The 24,431-nt window shown below is 40.6% G+C and overlaps 1 protein-coding gene across 1 annotated transcript in view; it reads right to left on the bottom strand.

Moving 5' to 3' along the window:
* LOC109910929 (solute carrier organic anion transporter family member 5A1) overlaps positions 1-24,431 on the bottom strand; it is a 163,579-nt gene that overhangs the window by 14,551 nt on the left and 124,597 nt on the right. The window contains exons 4-7 of the mRNA XM_048596111.1: positions 22,711-22,875; positions 13,456-13,654; positions 4,774-4,933; positions 3,770-4,011 (exon numbers count right to left, since the gene is read on the bottom strand). Of these exons, the coding sequence (XP_048452068.1) occupies positions 3,770-4,011; positions 4,774-4,933; positions 13,456-13,654; positions 22,711-22,875 (766 nt within the window). The remainder of the gene's footprint in view (positions 1-3,769; positions 4,012-4,773; positions 4,934-13,455; positions 13,655-22,710; positions 22,876-24,431) is intronic.

Genomic DNA, 24,431 nt, shown 5'->3' with positions numbered 1-24,431 from the left:
GAACAAAAACAAAGTTGCTGGAAAAGCTCAGTAGGTCTGGCAGTATCTGTGGAGGAGAAAACAGAGTTAACGTTTCGGGTCCGGTGACCCTTCCTCAGAACAGGAAGGGTGTTCCGGACCCGAAACTTTAACTCTGTTTTCTCCTCCACAGATGCTGCCAGACCTACTGAGCTTTTCCAGCAACTTTGTTTTTGTTCTCTAAATGCTCTTTATTGGTCTTCCCAGTTATTAGTATGTCATCCAAGATAAATGGTGACCTGAGGTAGACCTTGCAAAATGTACTCTATGGTCTGCTGGAAAACGGCAAAGACTGATGATACCCCAAAACGCCATCTCGCATACTGGTACAAACCCTTATGGGTATCCTTCTGGGTATTAACTGTAGCATACATCGAATCGCAATTGCACATACGCATGGCTCATCCAGCTTTGTGAAGGACAGCACCCCCTGTCCCCCTGCTAGCTTTGTGTATCAGTCTGCTATGTGAGGGATTGGGTATTTATCCAGCTGCAAGAAGTGATTTACCATTTGTTTAAAATCCTCACAAAAGCGAACTGACCCATCAGGCTTCACAATCACAGTGCTGTCCATTCTGCAAATTGGAATGGTTTGACAATTCCTTCGCTTTCCAGCCTCTGATTTCTGCCTCTACTTCTGCCCATAAGGCCAATGGCACTGGGCGGGCCTTACAGAATCACGCAATTGCTTCTTGGTCAAATATACGTAAGGTGGCCTTGACCCCTTTGACAGTCCCTAGACCTCCCTGTAAAACCTCTGAGCATTTCATTAGGACTTCACTCAGGCTGCCATTTTCTAATTGAAAAATGTTGAGCCAATCAAGGCAAATTGTTCTCAACCAATTTCACCCGATCAGCCTTGGGCCCAAGCCTTTTATTGCATCAACTGCTTCTCATAAGAGACTGGAATCAAAGTTGTACCCTTAATCTGTAGGGGCTGCTCAGTTTCAGTTCTTAGTGTGGCCAAGGTCTTATGGAAACTTAAGGGTCGGAGTCCAGAGTGAATTTTGGTAAAAACTGGTTCCACAATCACTGATACAGCCACACCAGCACTGACCTCCACTAGAACTGGGTGACCATTTAACTAGGCGTTTATTGTGACCAGTTCTGATTTGGATGTTGCTAAGCAGTTTTACTGTTCCAAACCAGCTGTAGGTGGACTTTCCAAGGAGTGCACTCTCCTGGATACCAGCCTATGACCTCTTTTACTTAATTTAGGTCTAGTTGCTGTCTCGAGTCCGTTTACCAGCAGCAATTACAGTGGCCTGCTGACCCAGATCCTCGAGAAACTTGTAACTGTTTGGCTGAGGCTTGGCCTTTGTTTTGGGGTTTTGCTGTGGGCTGACCTTTAGTCCCTCTGTTCAGGATATGTCCTGAGCAAGGCTATGCAATTCCCTTCACGCAAGTGGTGTTTCCCAAGCTCAGTCGGCCTGGCGAGGGTGTCCAGTTCCATCTGTATAGCCTGTGATTCATAAGCACCACTTGCCCCATTTTCTAATGACAATGTAGTGCCTGTTTGAAGTCCAGTTGGGCTTCAGCCAGTAGGCGCTTTTACTTCATTCATCCCACATACCATACAGTCTCTTCACATCTCACTTAGGGTTAAACCATAATCACATGCCTCTGCCAGTCATCTTAACCTCGTCAAAAATCCCGATACTGATTCCCCTGGTTCTTGAGCTGTGGAGTAAAACTGATAGCATCTCAGATTTAAAGGAGGCTTTGGGTCATAATATTCCTTAACCAAATCCATCTTGAAAGGTTTTAGTATCTGGCGCCTTCAGGAAAAAGTTAGGCTTCTAATAACTGAAAAGGCTGTAGTTCCACACGCTATCAGGAGAATTACTCTTTGCTTCTCGTCTGCCCCAATGTCATTTGCCGGAAAATATAATGTATTCTTTCCACATACTGGGCCAATCTTTGATGGCAGGATGGAAGAGACAAAGCTTCCCAAATTGTGGCATGATACCAGAAATGCTTACCCCAAGATGACTGTTGTGAATTAATCTCTTCAGGGCGTGTTTTTCTCTCATCGCCACTGAAATAACTCCACAACGGCCAGTATCTCATCACCACATCACCCTTTATTTACACGTGTGTAGTACGTAATACTGACCCAGCCAGCACAGAGCCAGCTCTCAGTGTGAACACAACCCCTGACACTCCTGTTTATATCTGTCAGCTGGGACTCCCTGATAAGTCCAGGTTAACAGCCCCAATCAGGGAACTCATATTCTATGGGTCCACCTGGCTGACCTCGTTCCAATCACTGCATAAAGAAAACAATCCAATCCGATCTAGTCTTTCCTTATTGCTCAATTTCTCCATCCCAGGCAACATCCTGGTGAACCTCCTCTTTACCCCCTCTAGTGCTCTCACGTCCTTCCTGTAGTGAGGTGACCAGAACTGCACACAGTACTCCAGTTGTGGCTTCACCAATGCTCTGTACAACTCCAACATTACTTCCCTGCTCTTATACTCTATGTCACAACTGATGATAGCAAGTGTCTCATATGACTATCCCATTCATATTCTCTGTCAACTCCAGGGATCTGTGAATAATTACCCCAATATCCCTCTGTTCCTTTAAGCCACGCAGTGTCCTGCCATTCATTAAATATTCCCTTATTTTGTTTCTTCTTCCAAAGTGCATCACCTTGCACTTATCAGGGTTAAATAGCATCTGCCACTGGTCTGCCCATCTGACCAAGCCATCTATATCATCCTGTAACCTACAGCTATCTTCTTTGTAATTGACCACTCTATCAATCTTGGTGTCATCTGCAAATTTTCTTAACATTCCCCCACATTTTCATCAATATCATTGATGTATTTAACAAACCAGCAGCTACAGGTGGAATTTAATACCTTCCCAGAGGCAGGTTTGGAGATGGGACAAAATTCAATTGGGCTGGAGGTTACAGGGTACGGACCCCACTCTCCTGCTCCTGTCCCACCTTTGTCCTGAGTGGGAAGGCTCATGGATGGACCTCCTGCCCTGAGGCCAACTGAGGTTCCTTACTGTTGCTAACGTTGGGACAACAATCCATCTCCCCTGGTATTCAACCAGCAGTTTGATGTCACATTGCCACTAAATACCACCGATCCCCTGGTGGTGCTGATGGCATCGAGGACCTCTGACAGACGGGCATCTCTTGAGCTTTGGGATCCTTGACCCCAGGATAGATCCACCAGTAACCAATTAATAGCCTGACTGGCCCTTTATTAAGCCAGCCTTTCCCAATGAAGGTGCTGTGAGGCACTCCATGATAACGACTGAAGAAGCAATGGCACGTAGATTAGTCACCTTCCTGTTAGAAAAGGTCTAGGAATGGGAAATGCCTAAATCCTGGCCAATCATTAAATTATCTTAAAAAGAATTAAGAATAAAATATCAGTGACAGCAATCTCCATGGATACATTGAGTGGTACACAATAGCGTTCTTGTTCTCCCAATCTTGTTTCACGACACTATTGTCAGCAGCAGAAATAGGGAGATGAGATCAACCCGTACAGAGAGACACATGTTGTGGTCATTACATTTCAAAGAAGGCTTGGAAAGTTTACCTCAGGAGTTACCTAAATGGATGCTGATTGGTTCATGTGACAGAAAGGACTAATCAAATTTACACTAAAAAATTTCACCAGGGCATCATGTGACAATGAATGAAACATGTTGTTGAGTATATTCTGATACAATCTCTTGCATTCCCATGCCTAGTTGACTCCAGTCCATGGTTGAGGATCTTACCTGAGTGTTACTATGATCACTGACGGCTGTGCACAAGCTGTGATGAGCGTGACGATGAAAAGGAATATCAGAAAAGGGATCAGTGTATTGCACGTCCGTTCACACTTGCCAGACACAGCATAGCCATTCTCATTCAAATACGTTTTCACAATGACCAATCGGAGCTGATTTCTCTGACCGACTGTAGGGGGCGTTATCACCTGCCGGCTTTGAACACAGGCACAGTCAGTGTAGTTCTTCATCTGTAAAAACATATTTGAGACTCAGGAAGAGGAGCACTGTTTTAAATTAGTGTCTTCTTTCAGTCACTGCATTAAGTGGTACCACTCCTATACAATTGTTCTGTAACATCATCCAATCATTTTCCTACTAAACACATTCACGTCAATAAACCAATTTCTTAAGAAACTGGCAGAAACTTATTCAAATATGAAAGAAAAGTTCATTTTCCGGAACGATATCCACTGTTTCACTACTTCTGATGTTTGTTTATTCTCCATTACATTAGTTAGTCATTGCCCTTTTACACTACATTATAGTTGTTCCTCCTTTACACACAGGATGCCTCTTCTTTAAACACAATTTCCCCAAGACTCCCTACAAGAAATATCAGAAAAAAAACTTCTTTAAAGTTCTGGTTTCTCTCCCTCACCTTTCTTAAGAAGTCAAAGTTGGAGCTGCAATTATATCCTGCAGCATTGTTTTCATTTTTCATTTACAGAGATTAATATTGAAAGTACTCCACCTGCCTTTAATTATAGCAATGCTCTGACCTCTGTATCTGGCCTCTGAATTCTTTCTCAAATTTTATTTTAATAGTTTAATGATACTTAGTGACTTCAGTGTTGATTTTATCTTCATTGACTTCAATGGAAAATAAAATCTCCAATTTTACACTCCTTACTAAATCAAACTCACCGTTAGTGCACCTCAACTGTGTGTGTCAGTCAGTTATAGGGGAATGTTATTTTGGCATTCACAACTGTGTGATAGCAGTTACTCACCCCTGTACTTTCATTGACAACGTTTGAGCAACCAGCTAAGCAAGGACTGAAGTACGTGATCCCATCTGATCCACAGACAGGCTCATACTCATGGGTTCTGCATGCACAGTTCACATTGCAGCCTCCTGTTAGATTTCTGTGAGCCATTGTAAGTGAAGGGCTGAAAGGAAAACACAAAGAGCCATTTCTAACGTCATTCCCTCTGCAAAAAAAATACACTGGACTCGCTATTTTGTTATGCTTTTCAAATGGAATGATGGGTATCACAATTTCTTTTTGCTGACGGTGGATAGGTTTAGGCTGATATTGGCAACGTCCTTCTGAATCCATGTCCCAGGTCGCTAAATAGCAGCTAACTATTCTGGAGGTCATATAATGGTCAGAGTTATATTACAGTCAGTATATTTCAATAATTTCTAAACAATTTTTCTTTTTCTTTCCTTTCCTATGTCAATTGATGTAAACTTTCTTTGCTATAGTACCTTCAGAGAGATTTAGGAACTATTGTAGGATATTTCTTCCCTGAAGCCTGATTTACCACTTAATGAGGTCACCTCTCATCTGCAACTTAATTCCACTGGTTCAACTTTGAATTTATTCTGAGAAACCCCAACCGAAGTAAAACACCATTAAACAATTCAAAATTAAACTATAGGACACATTTATAAAAACTATAATGCATTGTAAAATGGTCACATGTAATAATTATTTTATTTTAGTTTTTGTGCTAAGAAAAGCAAATTCTGTACTCAGTACAATTTTCAAGTGACTATGGCATATTTGTGTAAACCCCAGACTTCTGAGAAACCCTGGTTGAAAAACACTTGTGTAAATGTTGAAATGCATTGTATTACTTCTACAAATTGAGAAAACATCTTAACACCTTCAAAACTGTTGAAATATGTGCCAGTAAAACTCCCCCACCATGTTGTCATCTGTATTTTAAATGTTCAGTTATCTTTAATTTGTTTAATTTTCCCAAGGGTTGTTTTGGTAATTGGGGCTATTACGAACACTTGACTGAGTTTCAAATAAAAGCTGAACAACTTGTCCCAGCATGGAGACTATGTTCACAAATTTAATGGAGAGTTTTAAGAGATTATTAAAAGGTTATCTAGCTTTGATGTTGTAAGTGGATGACTGCTTCATTAGTTTTTTTGCACTTAACCACTTAAAAGCATTTACTTTTTATAATTAGGTGTTATGAATGGAAGTGATTTCTTTCCACCATGATTTGTCTTTGAATAAGACCGCTCTGTTACATTATTACACTCAGGAGAGGCGCTGGCCTAGTAGTATTATCGCTGGAATATTGACCCAGTTAATGTTCGGGGGACCTAGATTTGAACCCTGCCATGACTGATGGTGGAATTTGAATTCAATTTTTAAAAAAATCTGGAACTAAGAGTCTAATGATGTCTCAGTTTAATCGATTGACAGAAAAGCCCACCTGGTTCATTCATGTCCTTAAGGGACGGAAACTGCCATCCCTACTTGATCTGGACTATATGTGACTCCAAGCCCTCAGCAATGGATCCTAACTACAAACTTTTAACCATCCTCTGCGATGGGCATTAAATGCTAGCCTAGCCAGTGATGTTCTCAGACCGTGAATTAATTAAGAAAGAATTAGAAGTTTATTCCTTTAAAGCTCATTTCAAAAATATCCTAAGATCTGTTTATACTGAGTATAGGACGGGTGTCTTTGCAGGATACACAGGGTGAATAGAGAGGGACATAAAATAGCCATGGAGGCATGAGGGGCATGGGAAGCAGCAGGGACATGGAGAGTTTGAAGTGACATGGAGATGAAGGATGAGAGTTATGGGGCTTAAAAACTACTTCACAGAGATTTCCCAGTGAATTGTAACCAGAGATTGTGCTCCTCTAAAGTTACTGATGACTCAAGAAACCTGTACACCACCCAGCCATGTCTCCAAAACGTAAAAGCGTTGAGCAGAGCTGGTGGCCTAGGGTTTTGCCACTGGACTAGTATTCCAGGATAACGTGCTGGTGACGTGGGTTTGAATGGTATTTGCTGAATGGCCTTTCTACAAAGCAGCACACCCATGTAACTCCTATTAAACTCCTTAGACACCATTAAGTTGTGATGCCTTTAAAAGAATCTTGTGAATTGGCTCATTATGATGATTGCAGCGAGGGCCAGGTAGATCTCATTGACTTTGAAATCTTTGATTGGGGTTGTTAACCAGGCCCAATCAGGGAGCTCTGGCTGACAGATATATATTGGAGATTCAGAGAGTCTCCTTATTCCAGGGTCTGGCTCTGAGCTGGCTGGTCAGAGCCCATGTACAGTGCACATGTAAATAAAGGGTGACTTGGTGATGGGATACCTGTCTCTATGCAGTTATCTCATTCATTAATGACCCTCATCAACATCCTGCTAGCTAGTTTCACTGGAATGTCTCTTATGCTGATTTCTTTCTCTAATGTAAATACTGACCAAAAATAACCTACACTGAGAATATAACTCTTCAGCAGTCAAAGTATTTATCTTTCATGGTTTGTTAGTGACTCATTCTCAAGAGCTACTTTTGATTTTTAGGGGTTCTTTTTATATTCTTATTAACACCTTTGTTGGACGATGCAGCCACATTACTTTTGGTACTTGTATTGAATTTTGTTTCATTTTTCCTACTGAGAAAGATAACAGCACAAATACCGAAGATTACAAACGTGTGTTATCTTTTAACTTGGAATCTATACAATTAGTGGTTAATAAAGTTAAATTGAGTAAATTAATGGCAAGTAAAACTCCTGCACTGTTGCCTAAATGGGATCAATCACATATTGTAATCACCTCCTCTTCCCTCACCATACACAATATTCATTTCTTATTCCAGAACAGCCACTTACACTTTTGCAGAAACATCATCAACAATCAGAACATCTATTTAGTTTGGGCTCAGCAATATATTTCTTTAAATATTCAATATTATTGAGGGTTTGTTCAGCTAGGACCCTGGTTAGTTCAATGAGTGCTTTTGAAGTATTTGGTAAGCTTTTAGCTTGAGCACCGGTGCAGGACTAGTATGTCATGAATGTACAAAGCGATCATCAATAACACAGGATGAACAAAGAACAAAGAACAAAGAAAATTACAGCACAGGAACAGGCCCTTCGGCCCTCCAAGCCTGCGCCGATCCAGATCCTCTATCTAAACCTGTCATCTATTTTCCAAGGATCTGTATCTCTCTGCTCCCTGCCCATTCATGTATCTGTCCAGATACATCTTAAATGATGCTATCGTGCCCGCCTCTACCACCTCCGCTGGCAACGCGTTCCAGGCACCCACCACCCTCTGTGTAAAGAACTTTCCACGCATATCTCCCTTAAACTTTTCCCCTCTCACCTTGAAATTGTGACGCCGAGTAATTGAGTCCCCCACTCCGGGAAAAAGCTTCTTGCTATCCACCCTGTCTATACCTCTCATGATTTTGTAGACCTCAATCAGGTCCCTCCTCAACCTCCGTCTTTCTAATGTAAATAATCCTAATCTACTCAACCTCTCTTCATAGCTAGCGCCCTCCATACCAGGCAACATCCTGGTGAACCTCCTCTGCACCCTCTCCAAAGCATCCACATCCTTTTGGTAATGTGGTGACCAGAACTGTACGCAGTATTCCAAATGTGGTCGAACCAAAGTCCTATACAACTGTAACATGGCCTGCCAACTCTTGTACTCAATACCCCGTCCGATGAATGAAAGCATGCCGTATGCCTTCTTGACCACTCTATCAACCTGCGTTGCCACCTTCAGGGTACAATGGACCTGAACACCCAGATCTCTCTGTACATCAATTTTCCCCAGGGCTTTTCCATTTACCGTATAGTTCGCTCTTGAATTGGATCTTCCAAAATGCATCACCTCGCATTTGACTGGATTGAACTCCATCTGCCATTTCTTCGCCCAACTCTCCAATCTATCTATATTCTGCTGCATTCTCCAACAGTCCCCTTCACTAACTGCTACTCCACCAATCTTAGTGTCACCTGCAAACTTGCTAATCAGGCCATTTATACCTTCCTCCAGATCATTTATGTATATCACAAACAACAGTGGTCCCAACACGGATCCCTGTGGAACACCACTGGTCACAGTTCTCCATTTTGAGAAACTCCCTTCCACTACAACTCTCTGTCTCCTGTTGCCCAGCCAGTTCTCTATCCATCTAGCTAGTACACCCTGGACCCCATGCGACTTCACTTTCTCCATCAGCCTACCATGGGGAACCTTATCAAAAGCCTTACTGAAGTCCATGTATATGGCATCTACAGCCTTTCCCTCATCTATCAACTTTGTCACTTCCTCAAAGAATTCTATCAAGTTGGTAAGACATGACCTTCCCTGCACAAAACCATGCTGTCTATCACTAATCAGCCCATTTTCTTCCAAATGTAAATAGATCTTATCCCTCAGTATCTTCTCCAGCAGCTTCCCCACCTCTGACGTCAGGCTCACCGGTCTATAATTTCCTGGATTATCCTTGCTACTCTTCTTAAACAAGAGGACAACATTAGCAATTCTCCAGTCCTCCAGGACCTCACCCGTGCTCAAGGATGCTGCAAAGGTATCTGTTAAGGCCCCAGCTATTTCATCTCTTGCTTCCCTCAGTAACCTGGGATAGATCCCATCCGGACCTGGGGACTTGTCCACCCTAATGCCTTTTAGAATACCCAACACCTCCCCCCTCCTTATGCTGACTTGACCTGGAGTAATCAAACATCTATCCCTAACCTCAACATCCGTCATGTCCCTCTCCTCAGTGAATACCGATGCAAAGTACTCATTAAGAATCTCACTCATTTTCTCTGACTCCTCGCATAACTTCCCTCCTTTGTCCTTGAGTGGGCCAACCCTTTCTCTAGTTACCCTCTTGCTCCTTATGTATGAATAAAAGGCTTTGGGATTTTCCTTAACCCTGTTTGCTAAAAATATTTCATGGCCCCTTTTAGCCCTCTTAATTCCGTGTTTCAGATTGGTCCTACTTTCCCGATATTCTTCCAAAGTTTCGTCTGTTTTCAGTCACCTAGACCTTATGTTTGCTTCCTTTTTCCTCTTTGCTAGTCTCACAATTTCACCTGTCATCCATGGTTACCTAATCTTGCCCTTTCTATCCCTCATTTTCACAGGGACATGTCTGTCCTGCACTCTAATCAACCTCTCTTTAAAAGCCTCCCACATATCAAATGTGGATTTACCCTCAAACAGCTGCTCCCAATCCACATTCCCCAGCTCCTGTCGAATTTTGCTATAGTTGGCCTTCTCCCGATTCAGCACTCTTCCTTTAGGACCACTCTCGTCTTTGTCCATCAGTATTCTAAAACTTACGGAATTGTGATCACTATTTCCAAAGTAATCCCCTACTGAAACTTCAACCACCTGGCCGGGCTCATTCCCCAACACCAGGTCCAGTATGGCCCCTTCCCGAGTTGGGCTATTTACATACTGCTCTAGAAAACCCTCCTGGATGCTCCTTACAAATTCTGCTCCATCTAAACCCCTAACACTATGTGAATCCCAGTCAATGTTGGGAAAATTAAAATCTCCCATCACCACCACCCTGTTGCTCCTACATCTTTCCATAATCTGTCTACATAATTGTGCCTCTATCTCACGCTCACTGTTGGGAGGCCTGTAGTACAGCCCCAACATTGTTACCGCACCCTTCCTATTTCTGAGCTCTGCCCATATTGCCTCACTGCTCGAGTTCTCCATAGTGCCCTCCTTCAGCACAGTTGTGATATCCTCTTTGACCAGTAATGCAACTCCTCCACCCCTTTTACTTCCCTCTCTATCCTGCCTGAAGCATCTATATCCTGGGATATTTAGTTGCCAATCTTGCCCTTCCCTCAATCAAGTCTCAGTAATAGCAATAACATCATACGCCCAGGTACTAATCCAAGCCCTAAGTTCACCTGCCTTACCTACTACACTTCTCGCATTAAAACAAATGCACCTCAGATCACCTGTCCCTCTGTGTTCATCATCAGCTCTCTGCCTACTCTTCCCCTTAGTCACACTGACTTCATTATCTAGTTCCTTACAGGCTTTAGTTACTACCTCCTTCTGTCCACTAACCTCTTCATTTGGTTCCCATCCCCCTGTCACATTAGTTTAAATCCTCCCCAACAGCGTTAGCAAAAGCAGCCCCTAGGACATTGGGTCCAGTCCTACCCAGGTGTAGACCGTCCGATTTGGAATAGTCCAACCTCCCCCAGAAGGTGGTGTAAAGCTATGATTTGGAGAAATTTAAATTCTTCTCCACTAAATTCGTGCTTAGCCTTGAAACTCAAGAGGCATGGGAAGCTTGGTTTGTTATGGTTGGCTAAATAGCAAAGGCATGCCCAATGTATCTCATATTTTTTGAAGGCTTTATGATCCTTTATCAACAGCAATATTGATATCAATTGTGATCAGACCCCATCCCTTATCCCACCAACACTCTGGCCCTGGTTCCCCCAAAATATTCAACAAGATGTCCTGTAAACATATATACATCTCAGTTCAACTTCTCAAATACAACTATCTGGTCCCCAAGGTTGGATAAAGAATAATATTTGGCAAGGAAAGAGATACCAGTTCTCTCTTTTTAACCCCTTTCATTTAATTGTAACAAAGATTTGTTATTTTAATTTTAGCATGCAGCTGTCACATTTCAATTACAATGGAGTTCACTCCAAAGTGACAGAGTCAATGGTGCTCCCTAACCAGACCTCGAATTGGGACCAATTCCTTTTCTTTAAGGACTTTGAAATAACTCCACAGAGGCCAGCATCCCGACACCAAGTCACTCTTTATTTAAATGTGCATAGTACTTGACACTGGTCTGGCTTCCTCAGAGTCAGCTCTCAGAGTGAACAGAAACTCTGACACTCCTGTTTGTATCTATCAGCCACAGCTCCCTGATTGGACCTCTTCCATCAGGTAGAAGATACAAAAGCTTAAACACATGTAACAACAGATTCAGGAGCAGCTTCTTCCCTGCTGTTATTAGACTTCTAAATGGACCTCTCAAATTTCAAATCTAATTGTTGATCTTGCTTTTTTGTGCACCTTCTCTGCAGCCATAACTTTGTATTCTTTGCTCAGTTCGATCACCCTATGATCTTTGGATGTTATGTTCTGCCTGTACTGCACACAAGACAAAACTTTTCACTGTACATAGGTATATGTGACAATAATAAGTCAAATCAAATCAAACTAATCAGGGAACTCATATTCTATGAGGTCCACCTGGCTGACTCGTTACAATCACTACAGACTCAGAATCTGCCAAGTGTAACTAATTCTTCAAGCTCTTAGTCATTTGGATAAGTACATGAGTAGGAAAGGTTTGGAGCGATATGGGCCAGGAGCAGGCAAGTGGGACTAGTTTAGTTTGGGATCTGGCATGGACTGGTTGGACCGAAGGGTCTGTGTCTATGCTGTATGACTCTATCACTCGAACTACTTCTCCTGCACTGTTTACCATGTCTGAAGTGAACGTTTTAGCCTAGAGTGCTGTTTCTGCCTTATTATCTCTTCGGTAAGTTCTGCTGATTGCTTGTTGTTCAAGTACTTACAGCTGTTGACTGACTGAGTATTCTTAAAGTGGTAAAATATTTAAGTGTGGAACACTCACTTGCCTTCTGAAATGTTTCTGTCCTAGGTCTAATGGATTTTTTCCACTATTGTTGCTTTGTGGTATTTAAGCAATGACGTTGACTGCTAACTACCACGTTGCATATGCTGCAGAACCAATCACTGATAGCTAATTGTTGGGGCAGTGTGCTGTTACCAATCTTACTTTCAATATGTAATGAGACACTTCTGGCATAGGTGAGAATTGAACCCAGAACTTTTAGGTACTCTACCACTGTACAACAGGAGTCTTCCACAATCTTTCATTCAAAACTGAACTTTAAAACTTATTTGGTTAATTACGGTAAAAGATGAACCACGAGTGAATCTTAACATGAAGAGGTAGCTGCCTTAACAAAATGTAGTTTATTACCCAATAGTAATAGGTACAAGTCACATTGGCTAGTTAGGTACAATAACTTAAACAATGATGATAAACTTGTCTCTTCTGGAATCTCAAGCAATTCCTTACTTCCCTATCCGAAACTATATGCTGTCATCAAACTGAGTGAAGCTTCATGCAGTCTCCAACATTAATGCTTTCATAAACGTTACTTGACCCAACAATAAGGATTCACATTGCCAGAATTTGAAGTCTGTCATCAGTTGGTGTCACTTTGTAGAATGAGCTGTGCACTGATCATGACACCCATGGCACTGCATATCTAACAACTATGAAATAAAACTGTATAATCCTGACAATTTTCTACATTGCACCAGAGCATTTTGACAAAAACAGTCCAAAATTTACTCTTTAATGAGACCCTATGATTATGAATGTGAAAACACTTTGGATATTTCAAGCTGTCTGACCAATATTACATGACTGGTTTTGTGTACACAGATGTCTTTCTCAATAATGATTTAGCAGCTTGTTTTACACCATGCCCATTTTATATCTGTTTGAAGTCAATGGAAAAGAAAATTTGCTTTCACTAAGTTTGCACTACTGCTGAAGACCAATTTCACCCACACAAGCAATGCAAAATTCAAATTACAGAACAGAAGAGTAAAATGTAAAGTAAGATCACTCTTACCCCGTGGTGTATGGTATATTAATGCCCCCGAGGTTGATGCTTTCACAGCCAACAATGAAGAGTGTAGAGAAGCACAATAAAGAGACCCCACTGCAAATCATAGCAAGTTTTGCTGATTCTCGTGCACCAAGTTTGAGCTTTTTAATAATATAGCCCCCAAGGATAATGCCAACACCAGCACTGGGAACAATGATCACACCTGGAAGTAAAGCAGAGCATTAGCTTACAAATCATATACTGAACAGAAAGTCACACTTCATAGAAAAATTCTAAAACTCTACACATGACAGATTGGAGCTTGCTACTACCACCATTTTAGCCTGGATAGTTTGTACAGAAATTGCTTGAACGTTGAAATGTAAAGATCATAGGGTAAATGAGATTAGTCAGATAGTTTATTCATTCTTAATTACTCCTTCCCTTTAATCATTTGTCCTCTTGCTACCATTTCTAAATTAAATCTGAACGGCTCTTTAACTTATGCATTTTGTTAAAACTTTCCTACTAAATTTTGTATCATCTGCAGTCTAGGCAAGGAATTCTATCCCAGCCCAGATGTTAAGGTATAAGGGACTGGTTACAGTTCCTCAGTTAATACCGTCTGTTTTATATCTACGTAACCTGTACATTATCATTCCAAATGTCCCCACATTTTAACTTCGACAGTAAATTGTATGTGAAGAAATAAACATTTATTAAATCTGCTTTCAGACACTCAATTAGCTTCAATTTGCTGCCTTTCCATTTTTGAATGAATTTATCTCAATTTTTTCCACCCTGTTCTTAAATTTCAGGGATGCCATTTTAAAAATGTGAATAGCATTAACAATTTTCTAACTTTTCTGAATAACTGAAATATATTCTGTTTCTGTAAGTACCCTCTGGACCAAATGGAGATTCATGTTGTTTCAATTTGTATAGCAGTACTTTAGTTAGTAAAATAGCAAAGCTGATGTTTGACAGAAAAGTCTAGGAAAATGAACATTGATTCTGGAAGAAAGAGTTCAACAGCCATGACTGAAAAATTGTCTTTTCAATCCTCTAGATTAAATATTCAGCAGGTCCTGGCAGCAGGGCCTCAGTAGACACAAGCTATTACAAAAGTTTCAGTTCCCAGGAGGTTGACGTGGTTTTCAATTAAAATCAATTTATTTTGATTATTCATAAAATTCCAGATGCTGTGGCACATGGTTCTGACTGAGTACTTTTTTTTAAGAAATATGAATGCTGGAAGGTAGAAATAGCTGCTTAGAGTGAACACCGAAGACGTCAGAACAGGTTATAAATATCTCAAATGTTTTAAAAAAATACAAGTGGGGAAAACGTCAACATTTGAAACTAAAAATTATATGTTCAGGAATTCATTTTTCCGAAAATTCTGAACAAGTGCACAGGTACCATTTAAACTTATCAGGGACCAGACTCCATAATTACAATTTAAACAAATAAAAAGCACATTTCTATAGCACCTTGTACCAACTTTGGACTTTCCAAACTGTTTTACAGCCATTTGCGATGAGGGCAAACTAGTATTGACAGCAATGCATCCTGAACAGATCATTTGGAGACACCCTGGTTTGTATCCTGTGACATTTGAATTCTGGATTCGTGTTCAGTTAGTTAAAGCTGCTTCAGCTAGCAATGGAACTCTGGATAGAAAGTTCTTTCCTGTACCACTCAAAGTGGTTGTCAAGATCGGCTGGATCAAAGAAAAGTAACAATAAGCCCACAAAATGGTCTGTGAATTGCACAATCTAACTCTCATGTGAAAAAAAGTTGGATATAGGGACACTGTGGTGCTAAAGGAGAGAAAACATTCCCTGAAAATTGTTATATCTTTCTAACTACTGCTATGTAAATAATTATACTGCCCAAAAATCTTCACTAGGCAGACAAAATGACGACACTGTTTTAAATTGTTGTCTCATATCACAATTACTTGAAGCATACTGGGGTTCATTGTTAAACTTGGTTTCAATATAAGCTAATGCTGGGTTTAGATTACTGCAGTCAGACTGAATGTTATCAATAATGATTTCGACTGGAGCTGAATGCATTGCATGCATTGAGGAGATCTTGTTCTTTTTTCTGACACCTTGGAAATACACAAGGGGGAATTCTAAATGAAAAATGGGTGCACAAGTTAGGGTGAGATGGGAGGTAGAAATCAGTCAAATTTTCTTTCTGACATAAGCCTGCCCCCCAGGATCCCCAATGCCAGCTTTTACTGAAGCTGGAAATTGGGTTAGCAACCAGCCCAACTAATGAAGTGGGTTAAACATGGAATATGAAAACGAGACCATAATTTTTAGTCACTGCACTACTATATAGAGTGATGGAGTGGTAATGCTAGCTACTGGATGAATAATGAGGCTAAGGTCTGGAGGCATGAGTTTGAATCCTCACCAGGGCAGATGGTGAAATCTGAGTTCAATTAAAAACCGAAAATGTAAAGCTAATGGCAACCATGTAGTCACTATCAATTGTTATAAAAACACTTTGGTTCAGTAAATCTGCCATTATTGCCTCAGTAATGTGCCTCAACTGGCAATTAAGGATGGGCAATAAATACTGGCCTAGTCATAATACCCACATCATTTAATGGATGAAACAAACTTACTGCTTCTGGCTGGGCTTTCTGAATCATCAGGGAAATCAGCAACTTCCTCAAAGGAAGGAACTTGGTGGGTTCAGGAAGTCACTGCCTTTACACTTGGCTCCTGCATTCAGGAGAGTCTGTGGTCAAGGCATTCTCATGACCTTCATCCAAGGTCACTGCCTTCCCTCCCAGAACTTCCCACCCACGCCCCAGTGTCACCAGCTCCCTCTCGTTTGAACCTTGACCGTGCTGTGGTGGTGAAGGTCCCACTCCTTTCAGGGTGCTTGTGTGGAATGGATCCCTGAAATCACTGACACTCTGTGGAATTAACTACCAACAGTCTGGGGGTGAATTCCAAATAATGAGTTTGTACTTATCAATCATGCAAAATTCCACTCGTTGTAAATTAACAGAACAGGAGGCCACTTAGGCCCACCACGTATTGAGAAGCTCCTTGAAAGACCACTTCAAGTTAGTTCCATATCCTAACCTCTTCTCGATAACCCTTCAAGTGTTTGAGGCTGGTCCATTCTCGCTTTTGTGTACATGTAACGTCACAAGCAAAGTTTGCCAAGCTTCTGTTATCTTTTAATATTTGGTCAAGAAACAGCCAGCGTTGGAGCATGGCTTCTGGTGAGACTTCTAATTACTTTGATGCACACTTGTGGACCTGCTTTACAACCAAGGAAAGTAGATTTTGTGTCATGAAAAAGGAACTATTAATGCAAAAATAAAACGTTGCGAGCATAAAGGTTGGAACTATATGACCACCGGAGAGAGCAATCTAGAAGCTGAAAGCCCTCCAATTGCAGTGCACTGGACATCCAGCTACTTCCAGGACAGTCCACACTATATCTCATATGAAGGGCACTTGGGGGCCATGCATTGCCAGAAGCCTTCCACTGGTGGAACAAGCTGTCACATTCTGGCTTATTTGATGCAACAAGTTTAGTTTATCATTGAACAACTCAACATCTGTGTTTGTACTCCTGCTGGGAAAGAGCTGTGAATTCTAATTGCTAACACTGGTAGCTAATATTACATATTTAGTCATCATGTAGGAAAGATACTGCTTTTAGATTTGTAAAACTATAAGGAAATAAAATGTGTTCAATTGGTGCCAAAGTAGTGAACGTAGAGATTGTAATACTCATCAATATGGATTAGGAACTGAGGAATAAAATGTGTTACTTGGTCAGTTTCTTTGTTTGATGAACCTGGGATGGTTTTGCTTGACATGCATCAAGTGTTTATGACCTGATTATTTCGGTAAGGAAGAAAGATGAAACTTAGATGCCCCATGACTTGTGTATGTCCAAATTAATATACATCTGCATTCCTTTCTGTTAACTTCCTTTAAATATTGTTGGCTGTTTTCTTTGCTGATAGATACTTTTCCTTGAGGAGGTCTTAATTTGTAGAAAATAAGTGAAAGGTCTGATTGTTGTTTCATTTTTGAAACAGATTTTAAAGACATTTGGGTAAGTACATGAATAAGAAACATTTGGAGAGATATGGGCCAAACACAGGCAAGTGGGATTAGTTTAATTTGGGAAAATTGGTCGGCATGGACGAGTTGGACCGATGGGGAAGGTAGGTGGGATGGTGATAGGTGAGTGCAGGTAGGCAGTGGTGGGGATTGGTCAGTGAGGTGGGAGGAGCGGATAGGTGGGAGAGGAGATGGACAGGTTGTGTCAGGTCAAGGAAGCAGGGATGAGAGGGAGGGTTGGAAATGGGATGAGGCTGGGGTTGGGGAGATGTTAAAACTCATGAATTCTATGATTAATCCATCGGGCTGTAGGCTCCTGAGGCGGAATATGAGGTGTTGCTCCTCCAGTTTGTGGGCGTAAACTCGGAGACCGTTTTGTAGAGCGTCTGTGCTCTGTACGCGACGAACAACAACACCTTCCGGTCGCCAACCATTTTAAGACCCCTCCCAATCCCTGGGTGACATGTCCATCCTGGGCCTCCTCCAGTGTCACAATGACACCACCCGCAAACTGGAGGAGCAGCACCTCATATTCCGCCTCGGGAGTCCTCCTTGAAACAATGGTACAATCAGGTTAATGAGGAGGTAGCATCAGTCATAGAGTCATTCGGCATGGAAACAGGCCCTTCGGCCCAACTCATCCATGCCAACCAGATATTCTAAACTGAACTAGTTGCATTTTACTGCGTTGGCCCATATCCCTTTAAACCCTTCCTAACCATGTACCTGTCTAAATGTCTCTATAAAATCATGAAAGGCATAAATAAGGTAAATAGCCAACAGCTTCTCCCCATGGTAGGGGAGTCTAAAACTCCCATGGCATAGGCTTAAGGTGAGAGGGGAGAGTTACAAAAGTGCCCAGAGGGGAAATTTTTTCACACAGAGGTGGTGAGTGTCTGGAAAGGGCTGCCAGAGGTAGTGGTGGAGGTAAGTACAAGTTTATTATTTTAGAAACATTTAAACAGGTACATGGATGGGATAGGTATGGAGGGATATGGACCAAACATGGGCAAATGGGATTAGTTTAATTGTGAAAACTGGGCGGCATTGACAAGTTGGGACAAAAGGCTTCTTTCCATGCCGTAGACCTCTATGACTCTATGATATTAGTGGTTAATGAACATTGCAGATCAACTTTTAATTGTTAATTCTATGTATAGATATATAGATACATAAATATTTATGCATCATTTAGAGATGCGTAACACTATGTTTCAATCATTAATATGTCAAGGCATCCTTACAAGGTGTCGCTCCATTTACTTTCCGGTTGAGATTTCCGAATGAAATTTTCCTTCCCAGTTTATTTCTTATGCTACCCCTGGGAACCTTCATGGCTGTTGAGCTCTGTAATATATCGTGTGACAAGAACATGGAATTTGTTCTATTTGGCATGGTTCATGCTACACAGCTAAGAATGATACAGTGGCAGGAGCTAGAACTTTGGTAATGTATCTGCCAAAAATATTCCACTATGGATATGCATAGCCCATGGCCAACAAAATTATTATTTTTATTGAGCATTCTTACTAGTTCAAGTGTCTAAAACAGTCTCTGTGCTCTCCAGTGATTTAAAAACAATTTTTTCTTGTGTGTTAGGATGGGAACTGACTCTAGACTGAGTTCAATTTCACACTGGTGTTATAACAACAACAAACATGTACTTTGTTAACACCTTTAATGTAGCAAAATATCTCCAAGCACTTCCCAAAATTAGACAGGTAGTAGGTGGATAAGTGGTGCCTAAAAGCTTAATCAAATGGATATATTTTAAGAAGGCAAAAGTGGAGGGACTGAGATATAAGGAAGAATTTCAGAGTTAAAAGCTGACATGGTTGAAGGCACCACAACCAATAATGGGCCAATTAGATTGAGGAATGCACAAGAGACCAAAGATGAAGGTATGGAAAGTTATTGGAGAGGTGTAGGGCCGGAGGAGCTACAGGCATGTGAATTCATCAGTTAATCTTTATCAGTTTTAACAAAGTGATAAGTGAAAGGAACTAGATGTGATACAAAGCAGAGTTTGAGATTAACTGAAGTTTATAGGTCGTGCAAGTTGTGACCATGAAGAGCATTGGAACAGTTGAGTCCGAAAGTAACAAAAATATGGATGAAGGTTTTCAGGAAAGGTAACCTAATGCAAATGTAGAAATGGGCAATATAATTGTGATCAAAATGAGGTGGCTTTAGTAATGGAGAGAATGTGGCATTGGAAGTTCAGTTAAGGACAAATAGGATGTTGAGGTTACAGTCTGCTTAAATCTGAGATAGTGGCCAGTGACTCAGATGACAAGGTAAATATAACCAAAAATATAAGCACATGTTTATTTTAATCTACTAAAAGACCTGAAAAAATAGAGATGAGTTTAGTGTCTTTACCAAATGAGTTATCTTCACATCCAACCTGGCCAATTACCACCCCATCAGTCCAACCCCAATCATCAGCAAAGTGAAGGAAGGGGTCTTTGCCATTACTATCAATCATCAATTACTCAGCAGTGACCTAATCAGTGATACTCAGTTCGCGTTCCTTCAGATCTATTCAGCTCTTGACCTCATTGCAAACTTGGTTCAAATATGGGCAAAAGAGCTGAATGCCAGAGATGAGCTGAGAGTGACTGTCCTTGACATCAAGGCTGTATTTGACCATGAAGCCTCTAGGGGCCCGAACAAAAATACAGTCAAAGGAAATCGATGGCAGTGACAGTCATAGCGAGCACAAGGGAAGATGGTTGTGATTGTCAGAGATCAATCATCTCAGCTCTAGGACATCTCTGCATGAGTTCCTCAGGATGGTGTCCAAGACTAAGCTATTCTAAGCTGCTTTATCAATGACCTTCCCTCCTCCATAAGGTCAGACGTGGGTATGTTCACTGATGATTACTCAATTCTAAGCACCTTTTGAGATTCCTCAGACATTGAAGCAGCCAATATTCATATCCAGCAAATACCTGGCCAACAATAAAGTTTAGACCAATAAATGATAAGTAACATGCACACCACACAAGTGCCAGGCAACATCAGTCTCAAACAAAAGAGAATCTAACCATCACCCATCGATATTAAATGACATTACATCACTGAATCATCATATCAATATCATAGAGATTATGAGAAGCTGAACTGGAGCAACCATATACATATGGTGGCTATGACAGCAGGTCATAGCAACGATCATAGTAACCACTTAGCAACTCTTTGGCAACACTTCCTGACTCCTCAAAGCCTGACCATCTATCTATAAGGCACAAGTCAGGAGTGTGATGGAATACTCTCCACTTGACTGGATGAGTGCAGCTCCAACAACATTGAAGGGGCTTGAAACCATCCAGGACAAAGTCCAAATTTGATTGGCACCCCATCACCACCATCAACATTCAGCCCATTCACCACTGGCGCACAATGACAGCAATGTGTACCATCTACAAGATGTACTGCAGTAACTCACTGAAGCTCCTCTGACAGCACCTTCCAAGCTTGCAGCCTCTGTCGCATGGAAGAACAAGTGCAGCAAACGCATGGGAACATCATTACCTGCAAGTTCCCCTCCAAGCTACTCACTGTCCTGACTTGGAAATATACTGTCATTCCTTCATTGGCGCTAGGTCACAATCCTGGAATTCCCTCACTAGTAGCACAGTGGGTGTATTTGTAGCCCAAGGACTACAGCTTCTCAATGTCAAGGACAATTCATAAATATTTAGACATTAACACCCACATTTCTTTTTCTTCTAAAAATCACTGTTTATGTAAGTCAACAGAATACACAAACCTCATACCAAAAGCCTACAGAAGGGTGATGAGCAAATTATATTAACACAATTATTGCACTAAAGGACTTGATTAATGTATGGGACAGACATAGCACACTATTGCACTATAATACATTGATTATATGAAATAGTGAATGATGACTATGGTTTATGCTGTAATTTATATTGATTATACCTAGGCAAATTTCAACTAACATTAAGTTGAACAGTAAGCATTTAGCAGAATAAACTCTCCAAAAATGCATTCAACATCGTTACGTTATTGTAAATTTGTACTTCTTCTATAACTTAAGTTTAACGTGATGAAACCTATTTTGTAAATGTCATGAGCATTCTTTTTACAATATTAGGTAAATTAATCAGCCAAGGTTAATCAATGGGTTTTTTTATGAAAAGCATCAATTCTGGGAAATACTAGCAATTATCTAGTATTTGTCTCCCTGCCTTGGGAAATTATTCTACTCAATTTCCAAATTTAGCATCTGTTGGCATATCTACAAACATTTCAGGTGACATAGCTTCTCTAGATCCATTGCCAAACCAAGAGATAAGTGCACCACTTAATATAAAGGAGCTGATCATGGCATATTTGACTTCAATGACCCTGGACTGAGACAGAGGGGAAAGAAAACGTCAGATGCGCTTGCTCCTGACCACTATCTGGAGGGAGAGTACAATTTTCTGGATGTCAAGAGAGTACAGGTTCAGCCTAAGAAATGCAGTTTGATTTGATTAAATTGCTGACTGGCATTCATGCTCAAATCTGCTTATCCTTGAGAAACTGCTAAATAGCTAGCTTCCATGGAATTGCATCCCTTCAGGATAAAGGAAAACTAGGCTAATATCTGATCACTCATTGGGCAAATTACAGTTAATCCTCCCTTTGGAAATCTTTCATTTATACAGCCCTTCTGATGTGAACATCTGAGAACACTACAATATGTATCATGTCAGTTAATATAGACAAATCTGATCAGAGGACCTTTAGAAATTAACTGGCATCCCTAAGTATTTAGTCTAATGTTCTAATATTAAAAACACGTACATTAAACTTCTAAAACTATTTCTATAATATTGGGATGAATTTTCTGCCTCAATACAGTGCGTAGAAGGAATCTGTACGGGGAGGAATAAGCATCCCAAAGGTCTTATTTTTCTGTCTATTTATATAAGTGGATGGAAAACTGCACACATTTGCTTATGGGCATGCAAACCTCTACACCTGATCAAATATACCAGGCACAGGCACTAGTCAATCTGATCCATTTGGTCATATGTGAGATATGAGTCTATAATTCAGGCATTACAACCTGATCTATGGCCCAACAAAATCTATATTTCTACTGCTAACAGTAACTTAGCAACCCAAAAGGTTAATGTACACATCTTACCAGTGTAAATGCTTGCATTAGATGCTGGGATGCCAAACTGAGATTCAATGAACTTGGGAATGAAGGTAATAAAAGCGGTGACGATGGCACTTTCTGCTGTGTATGACAAACTCACAAACAGGAATGTCATGTTGCTCAAGATCCTGACAGCAGCTTTGGGAATGTCTATAAAAATGACAAGAGAAACACTTTCACCATGAATGAAACACAATGGAGAGGAACACCTATGGACAGCTAATGCAAAGTAGCCCACTCGCACATTGTAAATGGCAATGTCTGAATTTATCTTCCAAAGAGATGGATAATGAACAAGGCAACGTGTGCACAGTTTTTGGAACAGGTAGAACATTTGTACTGTACAAGTTGTTTGTACAAACAGGTAAAACATTTGTACTCAGAACAGGTAGAACATTTGTAAGATAGAGAAATCACACAGGGAGCACAGTAAGTGCATTTAACCAACAATTCCAAAGAAAAGTCATTGGACTTGAAACATCACCTCTGTTTCTTTCTCCACAGATGCTCCCAGACCCGCTGTTTTATCCAGCACCTGCTGTTTTATCCAGCACCTGCTGTTTTTTTACATTTAATAACAGATTGACTCATTCTGGTAACCCTAGTAGGAAATCACTAGACAGCAATTTTGGCTATATCCACATTGTCCAAATAATGGATACATTTTCAGTACTATGGATATCAAGAAACATGACTGGTCAAAGTTAGAAATTAAAACAAATGAAAAGTAGTAGAACCACCACCAAAGTAAGCTTACCAAGGTTCAATGATATAATGTCTGGTGACATATTGCCTACCAATGCATAACAGCAAATACCTCCGTATTATTGCCACAGTTGTGTATCAATAATGTGTATCAACATTCCTAATTTCAATCACTATTCTTTGATGACAATGTCGTAGCTATGGCAACTTATGATACTGGTATGCAGCACAGCACAGATACATTAAAAGTAGTTTCTGAAGATAAACATTCCACATACATTATTCTTGCTGAAAAAGGCATGTGCTGAAACTGTTCATGTTGTATTCATCAGGGTAGAATCATAACAATACCAAGGCTCAAAGGAAACAGCGATGTACACGGCCTGAGGAGAGGCTCCTGATCAGCTGACACATCGACGGACCACTTACTAACGAATCAGTAACCTCTTCTCATGCACTATAAACTTCTGGCCCCTTTGAGATTTGGAGTTCTTGAGATTTTGTACTGATAAGTACAGTACAAAAACTTACAACAGCATAACCTTTTGTTCCAGCAATACTCATGTTCTGTACCATCGAATGATTATGTTATTACCTCCAATTCACCAGTTGAAATCAGTCTGCAAAAATAATCTGTGATGGCTGCACTATACAATTCATGTAAATTAAAATGCTATTTAATGACAAATCGCTTTTTACATTAACTAGATAAGGTTTAATATCTTAGGCAACTAGTCAACCAGCAGTGAATACATTCCATTGGAACCTTATTGGTAATATAAATCAAAATCCTGAATTTGTTGACCTGGTTTCCTTTGAGCCTGGGACTCTTTCATAATTAAGAGAAAAATAATTCACCTTTACAAATGCTCCTTGAACAGAAGTATTCTTTTCATATCATGGATGCAAAGGCAATCTAACAAACAAGAAGTGGAATGCAATATCTGCCCCATTAAGAGATTTTATACCTACATTATAATGCCTTTCTTATGCTACATATT

Source organism: Rhincodon typus, chromosome 4 (assembly GCF_021869965.1).
Source record: "Rhincodon typus isolate 14 chromosome 4, sRhiTyp1.1, whole genome shotgun sequence".
Taxonomy (NCBI): Eukaryota; Metazoa; Chordata; class Chondrichthyes; order Orectolobiformes; family Rhincodontidae; genus Rhincodon; species Rhincodon typus.
Note: the sequence above shows the minus strand (reverse complement) of the source record. Positions and strands in the feature narration are given on the sequence as shown.